The sequence below is a fragment of the Setaria viridis genome, chromosome 7 (genome assembly GCF_005286985.2).
Source record: "Setaria viridis chromosome 7, Setaria_viridis_v4.0, whole genome shotgun sequence".
Lineage (NCBI taxonomy): Eukaryota > Viridiplantae > Streptophyta > Magnoliopsida > Poales > Poaceae > Setaria > Setaria viridis.
The window spans coordinates 29,242,550-29,261,298 of record NC_048269.2 but is presented as its reverse complement, the minus strand read 5'-3'; the positions used below and the strand labels follow the sequence as shown (position 1 = coordinate 29,261,298).

General features: G+C 43.9%; 2 protein-coding genes across 3 annotated transcripts; both read left to right on the top strand.

The window, feature by feature from the left end:
* The first annotated feature begins 1,114 nt into the window (after nucleotides 1–1,114).
* On the top strand, nucleotides 1,115–2,498 carry LOC117863033 (uncharacterized). The gene is made up of 2 exons (XM_034746609.2): nucleotides 1,115–1,418; nucleotides 1,772–2,498. The coding sequence occupies exons 1-2, from the start codon at nucleotides 1,230–1,232 to the stop codon at nucleotides 2,240–2,242; spliced, it is 660 nt and encodes a 219-aa protein (XP_034602500.1). The 5' UTR covers nucleotides 1,115–1,229; the 3' UTR covers nucleotides 2,243–2,498.
* An 8,859-nt stretch (nucleotides 2,499–11,357) lies between these two features.
* LOC117864794 (peroxisomal ATPase PEX6) lies at nucleotides 11,358–17,078 on the top strand. Of its 2 annotated transcripts, none has more exons than XM_034748885.2 (17): nucleotides 11,358–11,674; nucleotides 12,554–13,207; nucleotides 13,348–13,591; nucleotides 13,693–13,834; nucleotides 14,009–14,192; nucleotides 14,269–14,475; nucleotides 14,558–14,830; nucleotides 14,923–14,994; nucleotides 15,142–15,228; nucleotides 15,356–15,478; nucleotides 15,558–15,668; nucleotides 15,774–15,812; nucleotides 15,899–16,020; nucleotides 16,097–16,241; nucleotides 16,323–16,406; nucleotides 16,495–16,645; nucleotides 16,748–17,078. In XM_034748885.2, the coding sequence occupies exons 1-16, from the start codon at nucleotides 11,441–11,443 to the stop codon at nucleotides 16,582–16,584; spliced, it is 2,811 nt and encodes a 936-aa protein (XP_034604776.1). In that variant the 5' UTR covers nucleotides 11,358–11,440; the 3' UTR covers nucleotides 16,585–16,645; nucleotides 16,748–17,078. The 2 variants fall into 2 exon arrangements, with proteins under 2 accessions (XP_034604776.1, XP_034604777.1); XM_034748886.2 differs by having other exon boundaries at nucleotides 11,360–11,674; nucleotides 14,284–14,475.
* The last annotated feature ends 1,671 nt before the right edge of the window (nucleotides 17,079–18,749 follow it).

Genomic DNA, 18,749 nt, shown 5'->3' with positions numbered 1-18,749 from the left:
ACTCCATATTTTGTATTTGCCAAAACCGAAACTACTCCACCCTTCATTTAAAAACCATCAGCCACCAAACCATATGGCGACAGTATGTAGCTGTAGTGACACTGGCTACTAGCCACTATTAAATGATATGGCCTGGCAATGCTGAATAATACTGTTATGAGGTGAACAATGGCGTATATGTTAATTGTATCTTTTATAGAAAATATGTAATTAGTCACTTGGTACACAGTTATTAGACGGAGAATGATGCATCTATCAAATATGGTTTTTAGAGGAAAAAAGTCCGAATAAGCCACATGGTATGCTGTCATGAGATGGGCACCACAGAAGTGTAGCTGTTACTAGATGATACGTAAAATCGACTGTGCTGATGCTGTGGGGGCGGGTCGCCATAATTGAGGGCCTTTGTTAGTAGATCCATAGGACAACGAAGTGGTATGCGATCTCCAGATGATATGGTGACACATGCAAATATAATCACCAATCTTTGACAGTATTAGCCATTAGCCACCAGATGATATGGCAACACAGTACGTAGCTGCAGTGACACTAGTTAGTAGCCAATATTAAATGATAGGCTAGTAGCCAATATTAAATGATATGGTCTGGCAATGTCGAATAATGCTGTTGTGAGGTGAACAATGGCGCAAATTTTAAATATGTCTTTTATAAAAAAAATGGAATTGCTCGCTTGGTACGCGGTAATGAGATGAATAATGGTGCATATGATTTTTATTAAAAAAAACACTGCATAAGCATCATGTTATTCCATGGTGAGATGAAAATTGGCGCATATATATGTTAAATCGGTTTTTCTTATATAATTATATGATGGTTAAACGGGCATCTCAAAAGGTTTAATGAAATGTGGCATGCCAAAATTCAAGCCATGCATGAATTCAAGAATAAATGGAAACCCGTGTTTAAATAACTTCAAATCCATGCTAGTACTCAATTAATAGCCAATTGATGAATATAAATTGCCAACCATTTCCCAACAACGCCAATAAATAGCGCAGTCCTTCACAAGCATATTCATTGACCTCCCCTCCCTGACGCGCGGGGCCCAGGTGTCGGCCACGGCGGCGGCCTCCGGGATATATATAGGCGTGCCAACCCCACCGCTTCTCCTGCAGTCTGCAGAGCAAACGCGCAAACGAGGAAGAGAGGAGCCATTGCCACCGACCGCCGAGAAAGGAAACCGGGGAGGCCAGGAGGCCCGCTTGGGGATGGCGGCCGACGTGGGCTCTGTCGCAAGGCTGCTCCGCGGGGAGGCGGGGAAGAAGGCCGGGCCGCCGGAGATCGTGACGATGGATCTTCTTGGCGGCTGCGGCGGCGGCGGCGGTGCCGTGGAGGACGAGGTGGTGGACCTCGAGCTCTCGGTGCCTACCGGGTTTGAGCGACGGCTTGACCTCCTGGTCAGTTGATTCTGTCCTCTCTGTGGTTTATATGTTCCGTTGCTCTAGGTGATGTGATCCGCAAGGGTTGTTCCCTTGTTCATGTGGTTGTTGCTCCAGAGTTTTACCCGGGGATTTTAAATTTTAGTTACCCGGTATTCTTATTTTCAATCTGGTCGTTTGCAAGAGGTAGAGTCGTAGAGATAGATGAGATTCCCTTTACCTCTCGTTCATGATAAGAACAAAATTGTTTTTTGTTTGTATTGTTCACATGAGATTTCCTTGGTTAAGCATGGTGGAATATGCACCGATCAATTTCCAGAAAGTATTTCTTCTGCAAAGTACTGAACCCAATCCTGTTGATTTTCTTGCAGTCCGGCAAGACGTTCCTGACTCCACGACACCCGAGCGTCCAAGACGGTCGTCACCATCATGATCTCAACCTGCCTCCCCCGGCCGTCGCGGCGGCAGCGCCAGCCGCCTCGACCGCGGTCTGCACCCTCGACATGGTCCGCTCCGCTCTCGAGCGCGCCGCCGCCGGGAGAGCTGCCGCCTCGCCGGCGACGTCATCCACATCGTCCGCGTCCACCTCGTCGTCCTCTTCCTCAGCGGGAAAGCGCAACCGGTCGCCGCCGACCACCGCGACCCCCGCGATGCGCGCCGCCGCGTGCCCGTCCTGCCTCACCTACGTGCTCATCGCCGAGGCGGACCCCCGTTGCCCGCGTTGCGCGGCTAGGGTGCCACCGCTCGCCGGGAAGTCCGTCTCCACCGGCGCCGCCCCCGGGGACGGCAGCGGCAAGAAGCCGAGGATTGACCTGAATGCGGCAGCCGATGAGGCCGAGTGAATGGAGGAAGAGAGAGAAGCGGAAGCTGAAAAAAGTAGAAATCGGAAAAGGGTGTTCCTCTAGGCAATATTTGTCTGACAGAATTGCCTGATAGTATTAGGGATCTATATTTGTAGAGTATGATCATAGGATCAAAACAGCTGAGTAGGAGTTCGATTTTCTCTCAATTTAGTTTGTTCATTTATTCCTTCGTTTCTCTTAAAGTCTTATGTACAAAATAATAGTAGTTGTTTCTTAATTCCATTTTTGCTGGTTATACTTCTATTTTTACTACTAGTAATATTGTTTCTATTGTTTTGGACTTTGGATGCATAAAAATAAACATGTTTAGAGTACAAAATTGTGTGAGTTGTAGAATTATTTAAATTTGGTGAAGGGTAATCAATTTGGACTCGGTAATCCATATTAAATTATAGGATATTGTCTGGAATTCGCAGTTATAAGCGTAATTTTTCAAATAATATACGTGAGTGTCATACCATCTACAGTATGATGATAACACGCAACCTTAGTCCATAACAACTTTATTATCTTTCTTTTTTAAAACTTCAAATAAGTTGTCATTACTTTCATTTTTTTATATTGTAACAAAATTCCGTTAATGATATAGACGAACCAATGTATTTTTTATGGAAAATCCACACATATCATTTTCATATGTAAAATCCTAACAATTTTGTGAGCATTGTGGTCAAACTTGTGCACTTCAATTGCTTGTGTTCTAAAACAAATCTACTAATGCACGAGTTGAAAATTCTCCGGGCCATCTTTAATTTCTTAAACATTAACAATCTCATCTTTCCACTTGGGCGATTTGGTATGTTGTGAAAGATTCAGTCAAACTTATGGGAATTGCGTCTCAAAGAAAAGTTTCTGTGATAAAAGATCCACACACTTACCAACAAAAAAACCATACTTGGTCCAATCAATTAATTTTTGGAAATTTGATTCCAAAACCCCCAAGGATCCAATGAGATATCCTCGTATCTACACGGCGGACGTATCACAAGAAAGCATTAATGCATGAGATGGAAGGTTGCAATTAAGCTTGCTAGCACACACACAGCAGCATGGTAATACGTGGCAGGAAAGCAAAGGCAGGCAATTAACATGGCCATTTAGCAGCAACAATAGACTGGCATTGGCGGCATTTGGCGAGTGCAGTTCAAGTAAAGCCAGGCACCACGCTCATCGATCCATCTGGTTAGTTGCCGCCCTCCCCGTAATCAATGCCCCGCTAATCCATGCAGATGGAGACGCGCCCCGGTCCATCCACGGGGGGTTTCGCCTAATTAATCACCACGTTAATGACGACTAGCGATGGCTAATCAGGTTCGATGCAGGGTTAGTTATTGCGGCCATAGCTCGAGGGGGCGCTCGCTGATTGGCGGCGGTTCAAACTGCGGACGAAGTCAGGCCGACTGATGATGATGATGGGATTAAATTAACGACACGTTTATTTGCGTAGTGCAAGTTCATTTCGCGATAGCAGCGTCCACCTAATTGTGCGTGGTATTTTTTTTTTCCCTGTTGAGGCTAGCTAGTACAATTAAATCGGGTTGGACTTGCAACCGTGGGTGCTAATCAGGCGAGGTTGTGTCACGGAGACGCCGCTGGGCGCTGGCTGATTCAGGCCGTCCCTGGCCGACGGCCGCTGATGGCAGCGGATTAATTGCCCTGATGGCGTTGCGTCAGCAGGTGGCGGGGCGAGCGGGATTTTAATTTGGCCTTCCACGTAGAGCACTCGGGGTTTTGATAAGGCTAATTTCGGTAGGAGTTTCATATAAGTTTCATGCACATTAAATACGGTGACACATCAGCATATGTGATGATATGACATGGTAGTTATGAAGTGAGAGAGGGAAAGAGTTTTATCACGATGAAACTGTGTATACACTATTTCCAAGACTATGAAACCTATTGAAACTTGCATTAGGGGCTATAGAGTTTCATTTCATCTAACCATATCCAATCACATGCCTCACAATTAAATATCATGGGCATCCTATGAAATCGTGAAATGAAACTGTGCACTGAGACTCCCTGTTTCATTCATGAGAACATACCTCATGAGATGATGTGGTATCCTTAGAAACAGTGCAATGAAATCTTACACTGGAACTAGCCTAATACTAGCTAGGCTTAGGGGACGAAAACCTCGAGCTTTAATGCGTTCTGGCAGTACAAAGAGAGGTAATTCGATTAGATGAAGCGCCCCTGTCTCAACAAATCATTAACGTAGGAAAAACGTGTGAGAAGCTTCTTGCCCCTGTGTGTGTGCGCGCGCGCGCGTGTGTTCAGATCGATGGTCAGGTCAGGTCAGGTCCCTCAGCGGCATTTATGGGTGACGAGATTATTGTGCGCACCGCAATTTATTGTGCGCGCACCTACGTGCCTGCCTGGCGTCTGTCTCCCATATCAGCATGCCATCGTATCCGCAACCGCCTTGCATCGGATCGCTCATCCCCGCCGAGTTCGGCCGCGGCCGTGTGGTGGCTCTTGTACGCTTGTGTAGTAGGCAGGCCAGTGCTGAGTGCTCGCTCGCCTGACGAGTGACGATGCGCTGCTATCTCCAAGCCAAGCCAGGCAGTGCAGGAGCAGGGAGCTCCATTCCATGATGCCTCGAGTCTGAACAGCGGCAACAAGAGTTGATATGATCATAATTTTCGATCTTTTTTTTTTGGCTCAGCACCGACGCTCGAAAGCAGAAAAAAAAAACCCGTGGGAATTCCTCGCACTGCCGGTGAAGTGAGCCAAGCGAGCGAGTCGCGGAGGGTTAGGCGGGGTCGTGGCCGCGCGGTGTGCCTTTCGGTGTGGGGAGAAGGCGGGCGTGGGCGGTGGCGCCGTGGCGGGCGCGTCGCGCGTGCGGTGCGGCGAAGCGAGGGGGCCGGCCCTACCCGGGAGTCGTCGGCGGAGGCGTGCGCCCGCGGCCCGCCTGCTCCCCCGATACGACGCGCGCGATCAAAGCGCTCGGCTTCCTCCTCCCCCTCCGTTTGGACTCGCATTGATGGCGGCGACGGAGACCGTCGAGGGACGGACGGCGACGGGAGTTAAGGAAGGGAGATCGAGGGGTTGCATGCAAATGCAACAGCCGCATCCGCAGCAACGCAAAGGCTCCGTCGACGGGCGGGACGGACGACCCGTGGTAGGGACGGAACAGGAGGCGGCCGGGCAATTAATGGCGCCGATGACCGTCGACCCGCATTTACGACCACGTCCTTGTCGGGGTTAGGTGCCTGCACGCCACTCGTGTGCCTTCGGTTTGCCGTCTCCTCCTCGCACGCCTGCCTGCGGACGCACAACAGCAGAACAGGATCCTCCACACCAATGGGCAATGGCCACTGCACGGACGGCGGAGTATATATGGTCAGCTGCTGAGATCCAGTCTTTCGGTTCATCCATGGATGCAGGATGCGGAAATCGTTTGGTTTGGTTTGTCAGGGTTGTCGGCAGATTCAGGGCGGATGCCTCGAGGCATGAACCATGAAGCGCCCGCATTTTGCATGCTGGTGGGGTCGTTCTTGGAGGGACAGGCGAGACGGTTGCTCTCCCCTGCCGCTGCAGGAAGTTGGGAGATACGAGGAGCAGTGTGTCGTGTCATGCCCATGGTCCCAGGATAGATAGAACTCATGCCGAAATATGGAAGAAGAGACACGCGTTGCATGTGCTTGTTGGACCGCCAGCATCGTCGACCTGCCTGGCCTGACTTTTCACATCATACGGCGGAAGCTACGGTGATGGGCCTCTTCACGATGAATTCATTGCTGCATGAGCTGGCGCGGAGGCAACCAAAGCTCTAGCAAATAAATTTGGGCTGGGCTCACATGGGCCATCGATCATCAGTCATTTGGGCTTTCACAGACAAACCTGAAATTTGCGAAGTGTTCCATCATATTAATCTCAATTTTTTATCTATTTTTTAACGTGTACTCCTATAAATAAATTCGAGCTACGAGCAACGCAGAATGAGCCAATTTGCTCCAATCGGCAACCTACCGGCACACTGCTTCTAGATTTCCTTTCATATACTTATAGGCAGCCATTCCAGTCGTACCATTATATTATACATACACTGCAATCTGCCAACCAAAATTCAAATCTTACCAAATCTCATCCAATTTCATTGATCCAGCTGTAGCAACAGTTTTTTTGGAGAGAGGACTGTAGCAACACATGAAAATATGAAATCCTCTCAAGTCTGAACGGGCTTGTCATTTGTGCTTCCTCCTCCCTCCCCACGTCCGTTTGTTCAGGGCTGAAGTTAGGTGGTCTCTCTCCCTCTCTTCTGCTTCCAACTCCCGGCCCGGCTCCCGTCGCGGCCGCAACAGCATGTAAGAAAAGATGTAACGTGGTTGCCTATCTTGGCACCATGGGTGCATGTTAATATAGGGACTAAAGCCCAAGAGATATACATGAGACTCATCATCGTATGTGGTTCGGATTCTATTCTATACATCATCTATCTCTAACTCTATTAGGAACCGAACCATCTAACGATGACAAGAGTTTGAATCTGTTACAAGATATTCTAACATCTTCTCTCAATCTAAACTCATTTTACAACTAAGATTTAGATTGCGTTTAAACTTTTCAAGCTTCCCAACTGGTAGCGCCTTGGTGAAGCCATCTGCAACCTGATCCTTAGTAGAAATAAACCTGACTTGCAATTGCTTTCTTATGACTCGTTCTCTAACAAAATAAAAATCAATTTCAATATGCTTTGCTTGAGCATGGAACACTAGATTTTCTGACAAGTAGGTGGCTCCTAAATTGTCACACCATAGAATTTGTGGCTGCCGCAACTTAATGCCAAGTTCACCAAGCAAAGACTCCATCCAAATCAACTCTGCTGTAGCATTTGCCATAGATTTGTATTCCACTTCTATACTTGATCTAGATACGGTAACCTGTTTTCTAACACTCCATGACACAAGCTTTGATTCCAAAAATATTGCAAAGCCACCTGTAGATCTTCTATCATCAATATTACCTGCCCAATCTACATCAGAAAGGCACTTAATGACATGGCGCTGGACCTTTCAATATTTAGCCCAATACTCATTGTATGTCGAACATATCTGAAAATCCTTTTAACAACTGTCTAGTGATCACTGGTAGGCACATGCAAAAATTGACACACTTTATTAACAGAGAAGGCCAAGTCATGTCTAGTGAGCGTGAGATATTGCAATGCTCCAACTATACTTTTATACCTCGTACCATCTTCAACACTTAGCATCTGCCCTTCATGACTTGAGAGTTTCTCTACCACTGATAATAGCGTGGGAGATGCTTTACAATTTTTTATACCAACTCTAGCCAAGATCTCTTGCGCATACTTTTCTTGTGACAGCTACAAACCCTGACTATCTCGCGTGACTTCAATTCCCAAGAAATAATGCAAGTCACCAAGATCTTTCAAGGTGAAATCTTTCTTTAAATCAAGCAGCAAAGACGTCACAACGTCACTAGATGAACTAGCGACAATAATATTATCCACATATATAAGCATATAAATAACAATTTCTGACTGTTGATAGATAAACAGGGAAGTATCAGACTTAGATGTTGTAAAGCTAAGATTAATAAGTTTAGAACTTAATCTTGCATACCAGGCCCTTGGAGCTTGTTTCAAGCCATATATAGTCTTGTCAAGTCTCCATACCATATTCGGACGATGAACATTCTCAAACCCAGAGGCTGCTTCATATAAACCTCCTCTTTCAAAACACCATGCAAGAACGCATTTTGAACATCCAACTATCTTAAGCACCAATTTCTGGAAACAACAATAGACAACACTAGTCTTACTGTAGCAATTTTAACAACCGGGCTGAACGTATCTTCATAATCAATGCCATATCATTGCTTAAACCCTTTTGCTACCAAATGTGCTTTATATCTATCAATTGTTCCATCTGCCTTCCTTTTAATCTTGTAAACCCATTTACAATCAATCAGGTTGCTTCCTTGCTTCACTTCAACGAGATGACAAGTTTGATTTTTCATTAACGCCATATACTCCTCATACATTGCCTTTTTCCACTTAGGATCTACTAGAGCTTCATGTAAGTTTTCTGATTCACCAGTAGCACAGAAATTTAGCCATCGAACTATTCCATCAGTGAATTGCTTGGGCTTAACAATGCCATGTTGTGACCGTGTGTGTCATGGTGAAGATGGCTTCTCAGCTTGAATTCCCAAAGAAGGAGCATCTGATCCACAAAAATTCGCAGAAGATCCACCAGGCACAGCTGTCGGTCTGTTTGCTATAACGGGAGCGAACGGGCGATCGGTCGCAGGTGAAGGCACGTGAGCAGCTCCGGCACGTGGCGAGGTGAGACTGGCAGTCATGGCCCGTGCCGAACTCGCGCGCGGAGACGTAGTCAAAGTGGATGTTGCCCCCTCAAGCGTCGCGTTGCCGCTGGCTGGGACTGACGCAGGCGTATCCGCCCGGGTGTGCGCGCCGTCAGGAGCTGCAGGCGGATCCGTGTGGGAGTGCGGGGGGTTCGAGGAATCAGGAGCCAGCACAGCAACAGGGAAATCAGTGCCCAGATCTGCTACTGCACTATTTTGCATCATTTCAACGCCGTTTTGCACCAAATTTTCTGCACCTGTATCCTGCTCATGATCAAATGTATCACGAGAGACATTAGTAGCATTAGTAATACAACTTACACCCTTGGACTCAAGAGATGGTTTGGAAGAAGAACGATCTCTTTGCGAAGCTGAGCCTCAGCATTGGGATGAAGCTGAACAAATAGGAAAACATCTTTGTCGAAAACTACATCCCTAAAGATGTAGATTCGACCTGTAAATATGTCTAGGCACTTGAACCCTTTGTGCGTGAAACTGTAACAAGGGAAAGCACATCTTATGGAGCGAAAAGCAAGCTTGTGATTATTGTATGGTCGAAGATTAGGCCAGCAAGCACACCCAAATGTGCGAAGTAACGTGTAAGAGGGCTTTTCTTGTAGGAGACGCTCATGAGGTGTTTGGAAATTGATGACCTTGCTTGGAAGCAAATTTATGAGATAAGTGGCAGTTAAGAAGGCATGATCCCAATACTTCAAAGGCACAGATGCATTAGTAAGGAGAGTAAGACCAATTTCAACGATGTGATGATTCTTTCTTTCAGCGGCGCCATTCTGCTAATGCGCATGGGGACAAGAAACTTGGTGAGAAATACCAATGTGTTAGAAGAAATAATTCAATTTTTGTATTCTCCTCCCTAATCAAATTGTATAGCTTTAATTTTTCTACTGAATTTTCTCTCAACTAATTTTTGAAAGTCTTGAAAGACTTGAAATAATCAGATTTTTTTTCTTAATAAGATATATCTAAGTATATTTGCTAAAATCATCTATGAAGCTAACATAGTATGCGTGGCGTCCTGCAAACACGGGCGCCGATCCCCACATGTTTGAGAAGATCAAATCAAGGGGAAATTTGGAGATACTATGCGAAGTAGGATACGGCAATTGATGGCTCTTGGCCAATTGATAAGAATCACATATGAAATCTGAATTTTATTGCTATCATGTGGGAGATTATTTGAACTAAGAATCTTTTCTACAATAGAAAAAGCTGGATGACCAAACCTACTATGCCATCTAGATGTCGACGGCTTGCTAACTCTAAAAACTTGCTTGACAGGATCTCCAAAGGACGACCGCGGCTCTAAAGGGTAAAGACCACCACGACATCTACCTCGATGCAGAATTTTCTTTGTATCCTGATCCTTAATAAGAAAGAAATTTGGATGAAATTCTAGGAAGATATCATTGTCTTTAGCAAGTTTGTGGATGGAAACAAGACTTTTGTTAGCAGTAGGAACATGAATAATATTTTTGAGATGTAAATCTTTACTAGAGGTATGTAAAGTTGTATGACCAATATTATTAATTTTCATACCTGTGCGTTGTATTTTTCATGGATCGTCATTTTCTCAAGTGCACCAGTGACATGATCAGAAGCTTCACTGTCTACATACCAATTTGTGTCGTAGCCATAACCAGTGGTAGCTGCTCCTGCTGTCTTATACTCTTGCTGCTTGCTCTTCATCTTCATCATATCTGTACCAACACTTTGATGCATCATGTCCTCCCTTCTTGCAGATCTGGCATATGATCTTGACATTGCGGCCTCCTTGCTTGGGCGCATTATTTGGACCAAAATTCCCGCGGTTTTGATTTCCACCGTGGCTTCCATTGCTCCTGTCACGGCCACGACCGGTACTACGCCCGCGACCGTACCCTCTCCCAGCCAAATTAGCAGATGACTGGTACTATCCTCCTTCATGATGATACATCTCTAGGCGCATATCATAGGCCAAGAGCTGAGAGTATAATTCACTTAAAGAAACATATCTAACACAACCAAGCATCGAACGGATTATAATCAAAATTAAGGCCGTTGAGGATAAAGTGAGCCATCTCGTCGTCATCTATCATCTTGTCAACTGCAACCAACTCGTCTTTGAAGGCGCACATCTTGGTGTAGTATTGCGATAAGGTCATGTTGCCCTTCTTAATTGTAGAGAGCATCATGCGTAAATTCGAGATCCTTGCCTTAGAGTGCACTGAGAACATAGCTTCAAGCGCCTCCCATGCTTCTGCTGAGGTGGTCGCTGTTGCTATTGAAGCCAACGCCTCCTTTGTTAGGGAGTTCAGCAGATAGCTCAAAACTTGTTGATCTTTAGCAACCCACGAATCATAGTCGAGGTTGTGGACAATCTCCTTCGTCTTGTCCGTCATGGCCACCTCCGTAGTCTTGGGTGGCTCAGGGATAGATCCATATAGGATCCTCATGAGTTGAGCTCGTCGAATTGCTGGAAGAAATTAAACCTTCTATAATAGGTAGTTGTCACGAGTCAGCTTCCAAGAACCGGCGCCGGTGCAACAACAGTAGATGATGATTCCATAGCTGTGAGGAATTTGGATATTTGTGGAAGAGGATGCTCTAATTATCGTGGAAGAGGATGCTCTAAGAAAAGAGAAAATGTGTTTACCTATCTTAGCTCACCACGGGTGCATGTTAATATAGGGACTAAATCAAAGATATAGACACAAGACTCATCATCGTACGCGGTCTATACATCATCTGTCTCTAGCTTAGCTCTATTAGGAACCGAACCATCTAACAATGACAAGAGTTCGAATCTGCTGCAAGATACTCTAACACAGCAGCCTGGCAGCCATGGTGGAGAGGCGGCAGCGGAGGAAGCCGCTGGTGCTCGCCTCCACGCAGGCGCTGCTCGACTCGCTCCCGGGGGACCGCCCGCCGCCGCCGCCGCAGGAGCCTGTGCGCCTCCGGGCCGGCGTCCTCCGCTTCCCCTCCGGAGGAGGCGGCGCCGAGTTCGGGGAGCTCGCCTCGTTCGTCGCCCTCCCCGCGCCCGCGCTTCGACGGCTCGCGGTCGTCACCGGCACGCCGGTACGTCGTCCCCTGATTTCAATTCGGCCGAAGACGCAATTCATTTGTTGCGAATTGGAGAGCGGTGCTGGGAAATTCGATCCACTAGGGTCCTCTTTCAGGAAACTACTCTTGACTGCTTTCAGGAGGAGATCGGGTCTCATGGAATTTGGTTGCTCATAGAACGAGAAAACTCTACTTGATTAATTTTGATCACGAATTGGATGGGATTGGTGATAGACTGCTAGATACTCGAAATGAGCTCCAATAGTTGATAACTGTAACAAACAGGACTTCTAGGTCATCACAGCTACACAAACTGACCATTCTGGGCGTTCATTTGTGTTTCGATCAGGATGCTATGCGCTTGCTTCACTGATCTACTTAATTTAATGGATACAAACTTTTAAGCTTTAATGGTGAATTAGTATGAGTGTTATGTATTAAACTCTGCTAGGTGCTTTGAGGAGTGAATAGGGTCTTGTGGAATTTGTTTTTTCATTAAATAGAAGGCTGTCCTTGTGAATTTTGGTGATGAATTACATGGGAATTAGTGATTTCTCTACCCAGATTTGGGATGGGTGCGATGGGCAATATGTTTATAGCATCGCAGCTGCTAAGATTAACCATTGTGCTCATAAGGTTGTATATTGATCAGTGACTTAGCAAGTTAATCTCTGATATAATCTATGTGCAATTCTGTTTAAGCTTAGATAGTAAATTGGTACTGTGTAGGATTCTCTTCTGTTGAATAGGTGCAACGGACGATTTGTTTAGACCATTGCAGCTGCAAAAACTAACCATTGTGGCCATATCTCATTCAGTAGATGGTAAATTGGTTATGTGTGGGATTCTCTTCTGTTGATATTAGTAAAATAATATGCAGCTATTGATCTGCAGGTACTTGTCAAGAATGCTGACAATAATGTTGGGAGGATTGTTAAAGCGTTATTATTTGACCACCCATCCCTTGATGAGTCCGGGACAGAGCAGACTGATCACGTGGCCTGTGCCTCTCCTCATGGTCATGCAGGTCATGCAATGGGCATCTTACCTTGTCGCTCGTTTCCTGCTACTGGTTTTGCATCCGTGAATGAAGATGCTGCTTATGTCAGCCCACTTTTGGCATTCAACTTGGGATTGCATGTTTCTTGCCTCAATCTTCTAATTCAAAGAGGAGGGGAGCCTTTCAAGTTTTGTTCTCAAGTTGAAGAGCCTCATGCTGCTTCCAGTGCTAGGAGTGATATTTCCCTTCTCTTAGATCTTCTTCCATGCCCTCAAGTTCCTAAATATGCTTTGCATGTACGAGTTTCTGTTGTGAGGATTCCTGAATGTGGTGTGCTTGCTTCTTTAAAGATAAATTCTTCTGTTGGAGGAAGTGACTACCAAGACATGGTAGATCAAGCTTTGAACGAGTATTTTAAGTTTGATAGGTTCCTAGCAAGAGGGGATGTCTTTTGCATACAGAACAATTGGAATTGTGGTGCGAGCTCCTGTCTAGCATGCAATAAGCAGGTTGATAATCTGCATCCTCATAATGTGATCTACTTTAAGGTAAATTACCTATTTTTCATACTTCAAAAGCACTATAGTCCATAAATACATCAGATGATATTGAACTCTTAGCTTACACTTAGCTGCATTTGCTCATAATTGTATAAAAGTTCTTATTTTTTAATATTTTAAATTGCTAGGTGACCAGCATGGAACCATCAGATGAACCTATTCTTCGTGTTAATTGCAATCAGACAGCCCTTGTTCTTGGGGGAGCTGCTTCTGCTGCAATCCCCCCTTACTCCTTCTTTTCTGCTTCTGGTGATTCAGTTCCTTTGCATGGCGAAATAGTGGAGCATTTTGCCTCTATAATTGCCCCAGCATTATGCCCTTCAGATATTTTACCAAAAATCAAGTTCTCCACTTTTATATATGGCCCTTCAGGTTAGTGCACTTCAATGATAGTTTGATTAAATTTATTTCTAAAGATTACTACTCTATTTTTTTCAATTAAACCTGCGCCCCCAAAAATGGTTGGTTAACAGGATGTGGAAAGCGCACAGTGGTCAGGCATGTTGCTAACCATCTTGGTCTGCATGTGGTTGAGTGTAGCTGTCATGATCTAATGACATCTTCAGAAAGTGGGGCACCTGTTGCACTTGCAACTGCCTTCAAAGAAGCTCAGAAGTACTTGCCTTTTTCTATTCTCTGCTGTTGAAGCTTATTCCTGTTTTCAGTTATGAAAATGCCATCCTCTCTGTTCTTTATTTTCTTATGTAGAATGCATTACATTTATCTACTGTCAGGTGATTTTGTTTATCTCTTTGACATTTATTTTATTGAATAACTTTCTTTGTGAAGGTATTCCCCTTGTATAATACTTCTTCGCCACTTTGATGCAATTGGGAATTCATCCTCCAATGAAGGCCCACAATCTGAGCAATCTGGGATTGCGTCGAACATTGAATCTGTTATTAAGCAGTACACTGGACAATGTTGGGTTGCTAAGGACTCGATGCCAGGAAGATATGTAGATGGGAGCTCAGTAAGTCTTGATTCATCTTACTATTAACAAGATCTAATGATTTAAGACCATGTATACATCACATTTCTTATTATAGTTGTCTTTCTTGCAGTACCTCGTGGAGCCTGAATGTGTAAGCTCTCTTCAGATTATACTAGTTGCAACTGCAGACAGCTCGGAAGGAATGCAACAGTCAATTAGGCGATGTTTCCGCCATGAGATTGACATGAAGACTATGAATGAAGAGCATAGAAACAAACTGATATCTGAGACACTTCAAGGCATTGCAACAGTTGGTGATGAGGTGCCTTTTAGTCATTTTTCAGCCCAAAACCTTGTTTCCCCTCTTTCAATGCATCTCCTGCTTATGCATTTTCACTTTTCAGAGTATTGATGACAAGTTTGTAAAAGATTTAGCAGCACAAACGTCAGGATTCATGCCCAGGGACATACTTGCGCTGATTGCTGATGCTGGTGTGTCCTTTGCACATAAAATTGCAGCAGAGAAAGATAGCAAAGAATTCAGCAATCATGAGGATATCCTTCCAGAAAGCTCTTCTGCCACTCAAAATGAGGAAAAACATTTCTGCAAAGAACATATTATGTCTTCCTTGGAACGAGCCAAGAAAAGGAATCGTGCTGCACTGGGCACACCCAAAGTAAGCATTTTAATTTTATCTTTGAGGACCATTAGTAGACTGCCCATGAATTGCTTATAGCTGATTCCTCTACAACTTGATTTGTTTTTTAGGTTCCCAACGTCAAATGGGAGGATGTTGGTGGGCTAGAGGAAGTGAAAAAGGTTATTCTAGATACTATTCAGGTAAATTGACTTGATTCAGCTGTAAATATCAACAACACCAATATTGCGTGCTCTTATGGATGATAATGAGATTTGTCCGCAGAAGTTTCCGCACTACTGGCTGGTCAATTTTGGAGGATATTGACCTCATTTTACATGATATTTCAGTTGCCTCTGATGTACAAGCACCTCTTTTCTTCTAAATTGCGCAAGCGATCAGGTGTCCTGCTATATGGACCTCCAGGAACAGGGAAGGTAGGTTTAAAGGGTTTTGTACTTAAATTGAATTGATTTTTTTTTCATTTTTACCTACCAATAGACAAGTGCATCCAAAGGCACTATGATATGGGGTCACTAAAATGATTGCTACTTGGACTTTTAGACCTTATTGGCGAAAGCAGTAGCAACTGAATGCTCATTGAACTTTATTAGCGTGAAAGGTCCTGAACTGATAAACATGTATGTTGGAGAATCAGAGAAGAATGTACGGGACATTTTCGAGAAGGTATGAAAAATCAGAGACATATAATTGTCATAAAAATGCATAGATTTTAATATTTCCAATTTTTCACTGTCAATCTCAGGCTAGATCTGCACGCCCATGTGTCATTTTCTTTGATGAGCTTGATTCCCTTGCTCCAGCTCGAGGATCCTCGGCAGATTCTGGTGGTGTTATGGACAGAGTTGTTTCCCAGGTATAATTAACTTTGTTACTGAGGCGGCAACACTTTCCTCATATGTTTTCTGTTAAAAATGCTGGTTCAATCTTGCCTCACTTCCCCTTTTTTTGTGTTTACTAGTTACTTGTGGAGATAGATGGGTTGAGCGATAACAGCCAGGTAGTTTCCTCCACCATGCTATACTTGTATTTACCTGCCATGAAGGATGCTTGACATGTTGGGAATTTTTCCCAAATTGTTTGTAGGACCTTTTCATCATTGGGGCTACAAATAGGCCTGACCTTCTTGATTCTGCTCTTCTTCGCCCTGGCCGGTTTGATAAGCTTCTTTATGTTGGTGTGAATACTGATGCATCATACAGGGAAAGGTTGTCACTTGCAGTTTTCAATTGGTCTATTTCTGATTCGTGGCAATCGTGATCTCAGTGTAATTGGTATATGCAGGATCCTTAAAGCACAGACGCGCAAGTATAAACTCCACACGAATGTTTCTCTTTTGTCAGTTGCTCAGCGTTGTCCTCCAAACTTTACTGGTGCCGATATTTATGCACTGTGTGCGGATGCATGGTTTCATGCAGCAAAGCGATCGGTGAGTATTTCTGCTCCCTGCTTTTCCACATTGGATTTTTCATAGCTTTGCTCTGTTGAACTTACATGTGGTATTTTCCAGGTTAAAACATTTGAAACTGATACTTCAAGAAGTAATGATGCCAGCGCTGAAGAGGTCATTGTTGAGATTGATGATTTTATGACGGTAAAACTCCGAACCATTTTGAGTAAGCACAGTAATATTATGTGGTTGCATGTTTAGGGAAAAAAAAAGTGTTACTGTTACTGCACAGGTGTTGGGAGATATCTCACCATCACTATCGCTGGAGGAGCTTCAGAACTACGAGCTGTTGAGGCAGAAGATTGAAGGGCCTTCTAGATGATGACTAACAGTAATATTTTATTTCCCATTGATGAATTTGTCCCACTAGAGACTCCCCCAAGGTTCACACTCTTAAACTGTTAGCATTTCATAAACTTCCATCTCTTTTTTTTTCCTCTTAATTACTGTAAATCCATTTACAATTACGGTGCCTGTTTTCACAGATTGGTGCCATGACAATAAGTGCCACCGCTGATGAATTTGGACATTTTTCCGGTTCCACCACCATGTGCCGGATGGCAGATTTTTTCCAGTTACATCTTGGTAGCGGCATCTGCTCATTCGGTTAATTTGTATATACATCAGACCAAGTTCTTTTTTTTTTTTGAAGAGAGGCTGCCTTTATTCTTATATTATCTGGGCTTCATCGAGATGATGACAAATGATGTAAATCAACTTTGTACAATTTCATTTGCCACTGTACTTTGTACTTGAGATAAAACGACAATGTATAGCATGATCGATCATCAAAGCTATCCCTGGAACATACGCTCATACGCTGATCCTAGTGATTTTTACACACATTCAGTCATCTGCCCAAGTATGATCGATCTGCAACACAAGTCCATACAAAGACTGGCCTACGCTGAATCAACAATTTGTTTGAACCATTTTCCTGGGAAGCTCCTTGCCGGTGGCAGCCATTGAAAGTTTGCTTTCTTGCGGTGATGGTAATGACTTGTTCTTGCTTTGCTCGTCATTTGAATGTCAAGCAGTGATAATCACTTTCTTTCTCATGATACAAACACAACATGCGCAACACCAGGTACACTTGGCTTGGCAGGAGGGCATCGCCTAACTCCTTGGTATTTTTATTATTTTTTTGAAACGGAAGTTTAAAGAAAAATGTCTGAAATTTCAAGCACTCTGCTGTTGCAGAATTGTCTAACACAGCTCATCACAGCATGACTGGAGTGGCGCCAATGATTATTGATTTACTACCCACGGGTAAGCAGCACTATGGCGCATTAAACTTGTTTTTGATTTCCAGTTGATCTTTGTTTCCTATTCTGAAGGCGGCATTCTTTTTCCGAAAATCTTGTTTATGATTTTAGGACCGAGAAGTGTCCGTGTGTTTTTTGGGCCGATGGTCCCACCGGTTGTTCGAGACGAAAGGCGACATATAACAGAATTATTACACGCTTTAGAAATACTCCCACGTGGTATGACATGGCACGGTCTCCTAAATTACGCTTCGACCATTAATTTATTTTATTTTATATTATTTATGGTTATAAATTTATAATCATTGGAGAAGTACATTTGATTACAAATCCAACCATTTCAAGTTTACATCATAAAAATAAAAAGATATTGGTTAATTATTGGTTAAAAATAGCAAAGTTTGAACCTTGGTACGCGCTCGTACGCCTTGTAAACACAAAAGGAGGGGTAGTTAAGATAGTGGAGTACTCTGTAAGTGCGATGCATGGTTGGAGAAGGTAATTTTTCTAACGTCTTGGCTATGGCTACTTAAACATCACCTCTAGTCCAATCGAATTTATTGTGATTGTGACATTAATTGTACTAAATTCTCATGAGTAAATACATAACACCAAAAGTCACCCAGGCACATACTATTTCTTCTTTTATTCCATTATTCTTCATTGGGTTACTCGCCTTAGCAAACTCTTATGGATGAGCCCTTGATGTTCCTGCTGGCGGTGCTGGTGGTGGAACGGTCCACGCTAAGGAAAAAGGGTAAATAATATTATATTGATTTACTCAATGTAACTAATAGTACATGGATTTTTGTAGGGGAAAAAATTATAGTATAAGATACTTACTTCCACATTTGGTTCCAACTGGCAATGGATGTCCACAATCTCTTGCAACACGAACAAGTTTAAAGGAGCTTATTTCTCTTATCTCTTCCTCGGTAAGGATACCACAGATACAAACCATGTCAGATACAGCAACCGTGCGGCAACATTTGTTGCCTAGAAGCGGAGGAAGATAACGAGTACCAAATTTAATGTGTTTCATGCACCTATACTTAACCGATTCTTTCTCAGGATAACAATTCTTCTCACCCCAAGCTTGATTGTCTACAAGCATGGTAAAAACTAAAACATAGACAAGGGCTCGAAGGATCACTTCTATAGCCATCATGCACTAGTATGGTGTTGATGTTTCTAGGACCAAGTGCTTCCTTTTTGGTAGCCT

Coding starts and splice junctions, on each gene's coding strand:
- LOC117863033 (XM_034746609.2), top strand. CDS start 1,230: ATGGCGGCCGACGTGGGCTCTGTCGCAAGGCTGCTCCGCGGGGAGGCG. Junction 1,419..1,771: donor AGCGACGGCTTGACCTCCTG/GTCAGTTGATTC, acceptor ATTTTCTTGCAG/TCCGGCAAGACGTTCCTGAC.
- LOC117864794 (XM_034748885.2), top strand. CDS start 11,441: ATGGTGGAGAGGCGGCAGCGGAGGAAGCCGCTGGTGCTCGCCTCCACG. Junction 13,592..13,692: donor TTTTATATATGGCCCTTCAG/GTTAGTGCACTT, acceptor GTTGGTTAACAG/GATGTGGAAAGCGCACAGTG. Junction 15,479..15,557: donor TACGGGACATTTTCGAGAAG/GTATGAAAAATC, acceptor TGTCAATCTCAG/GCTAGATCTGCACGCCCATG.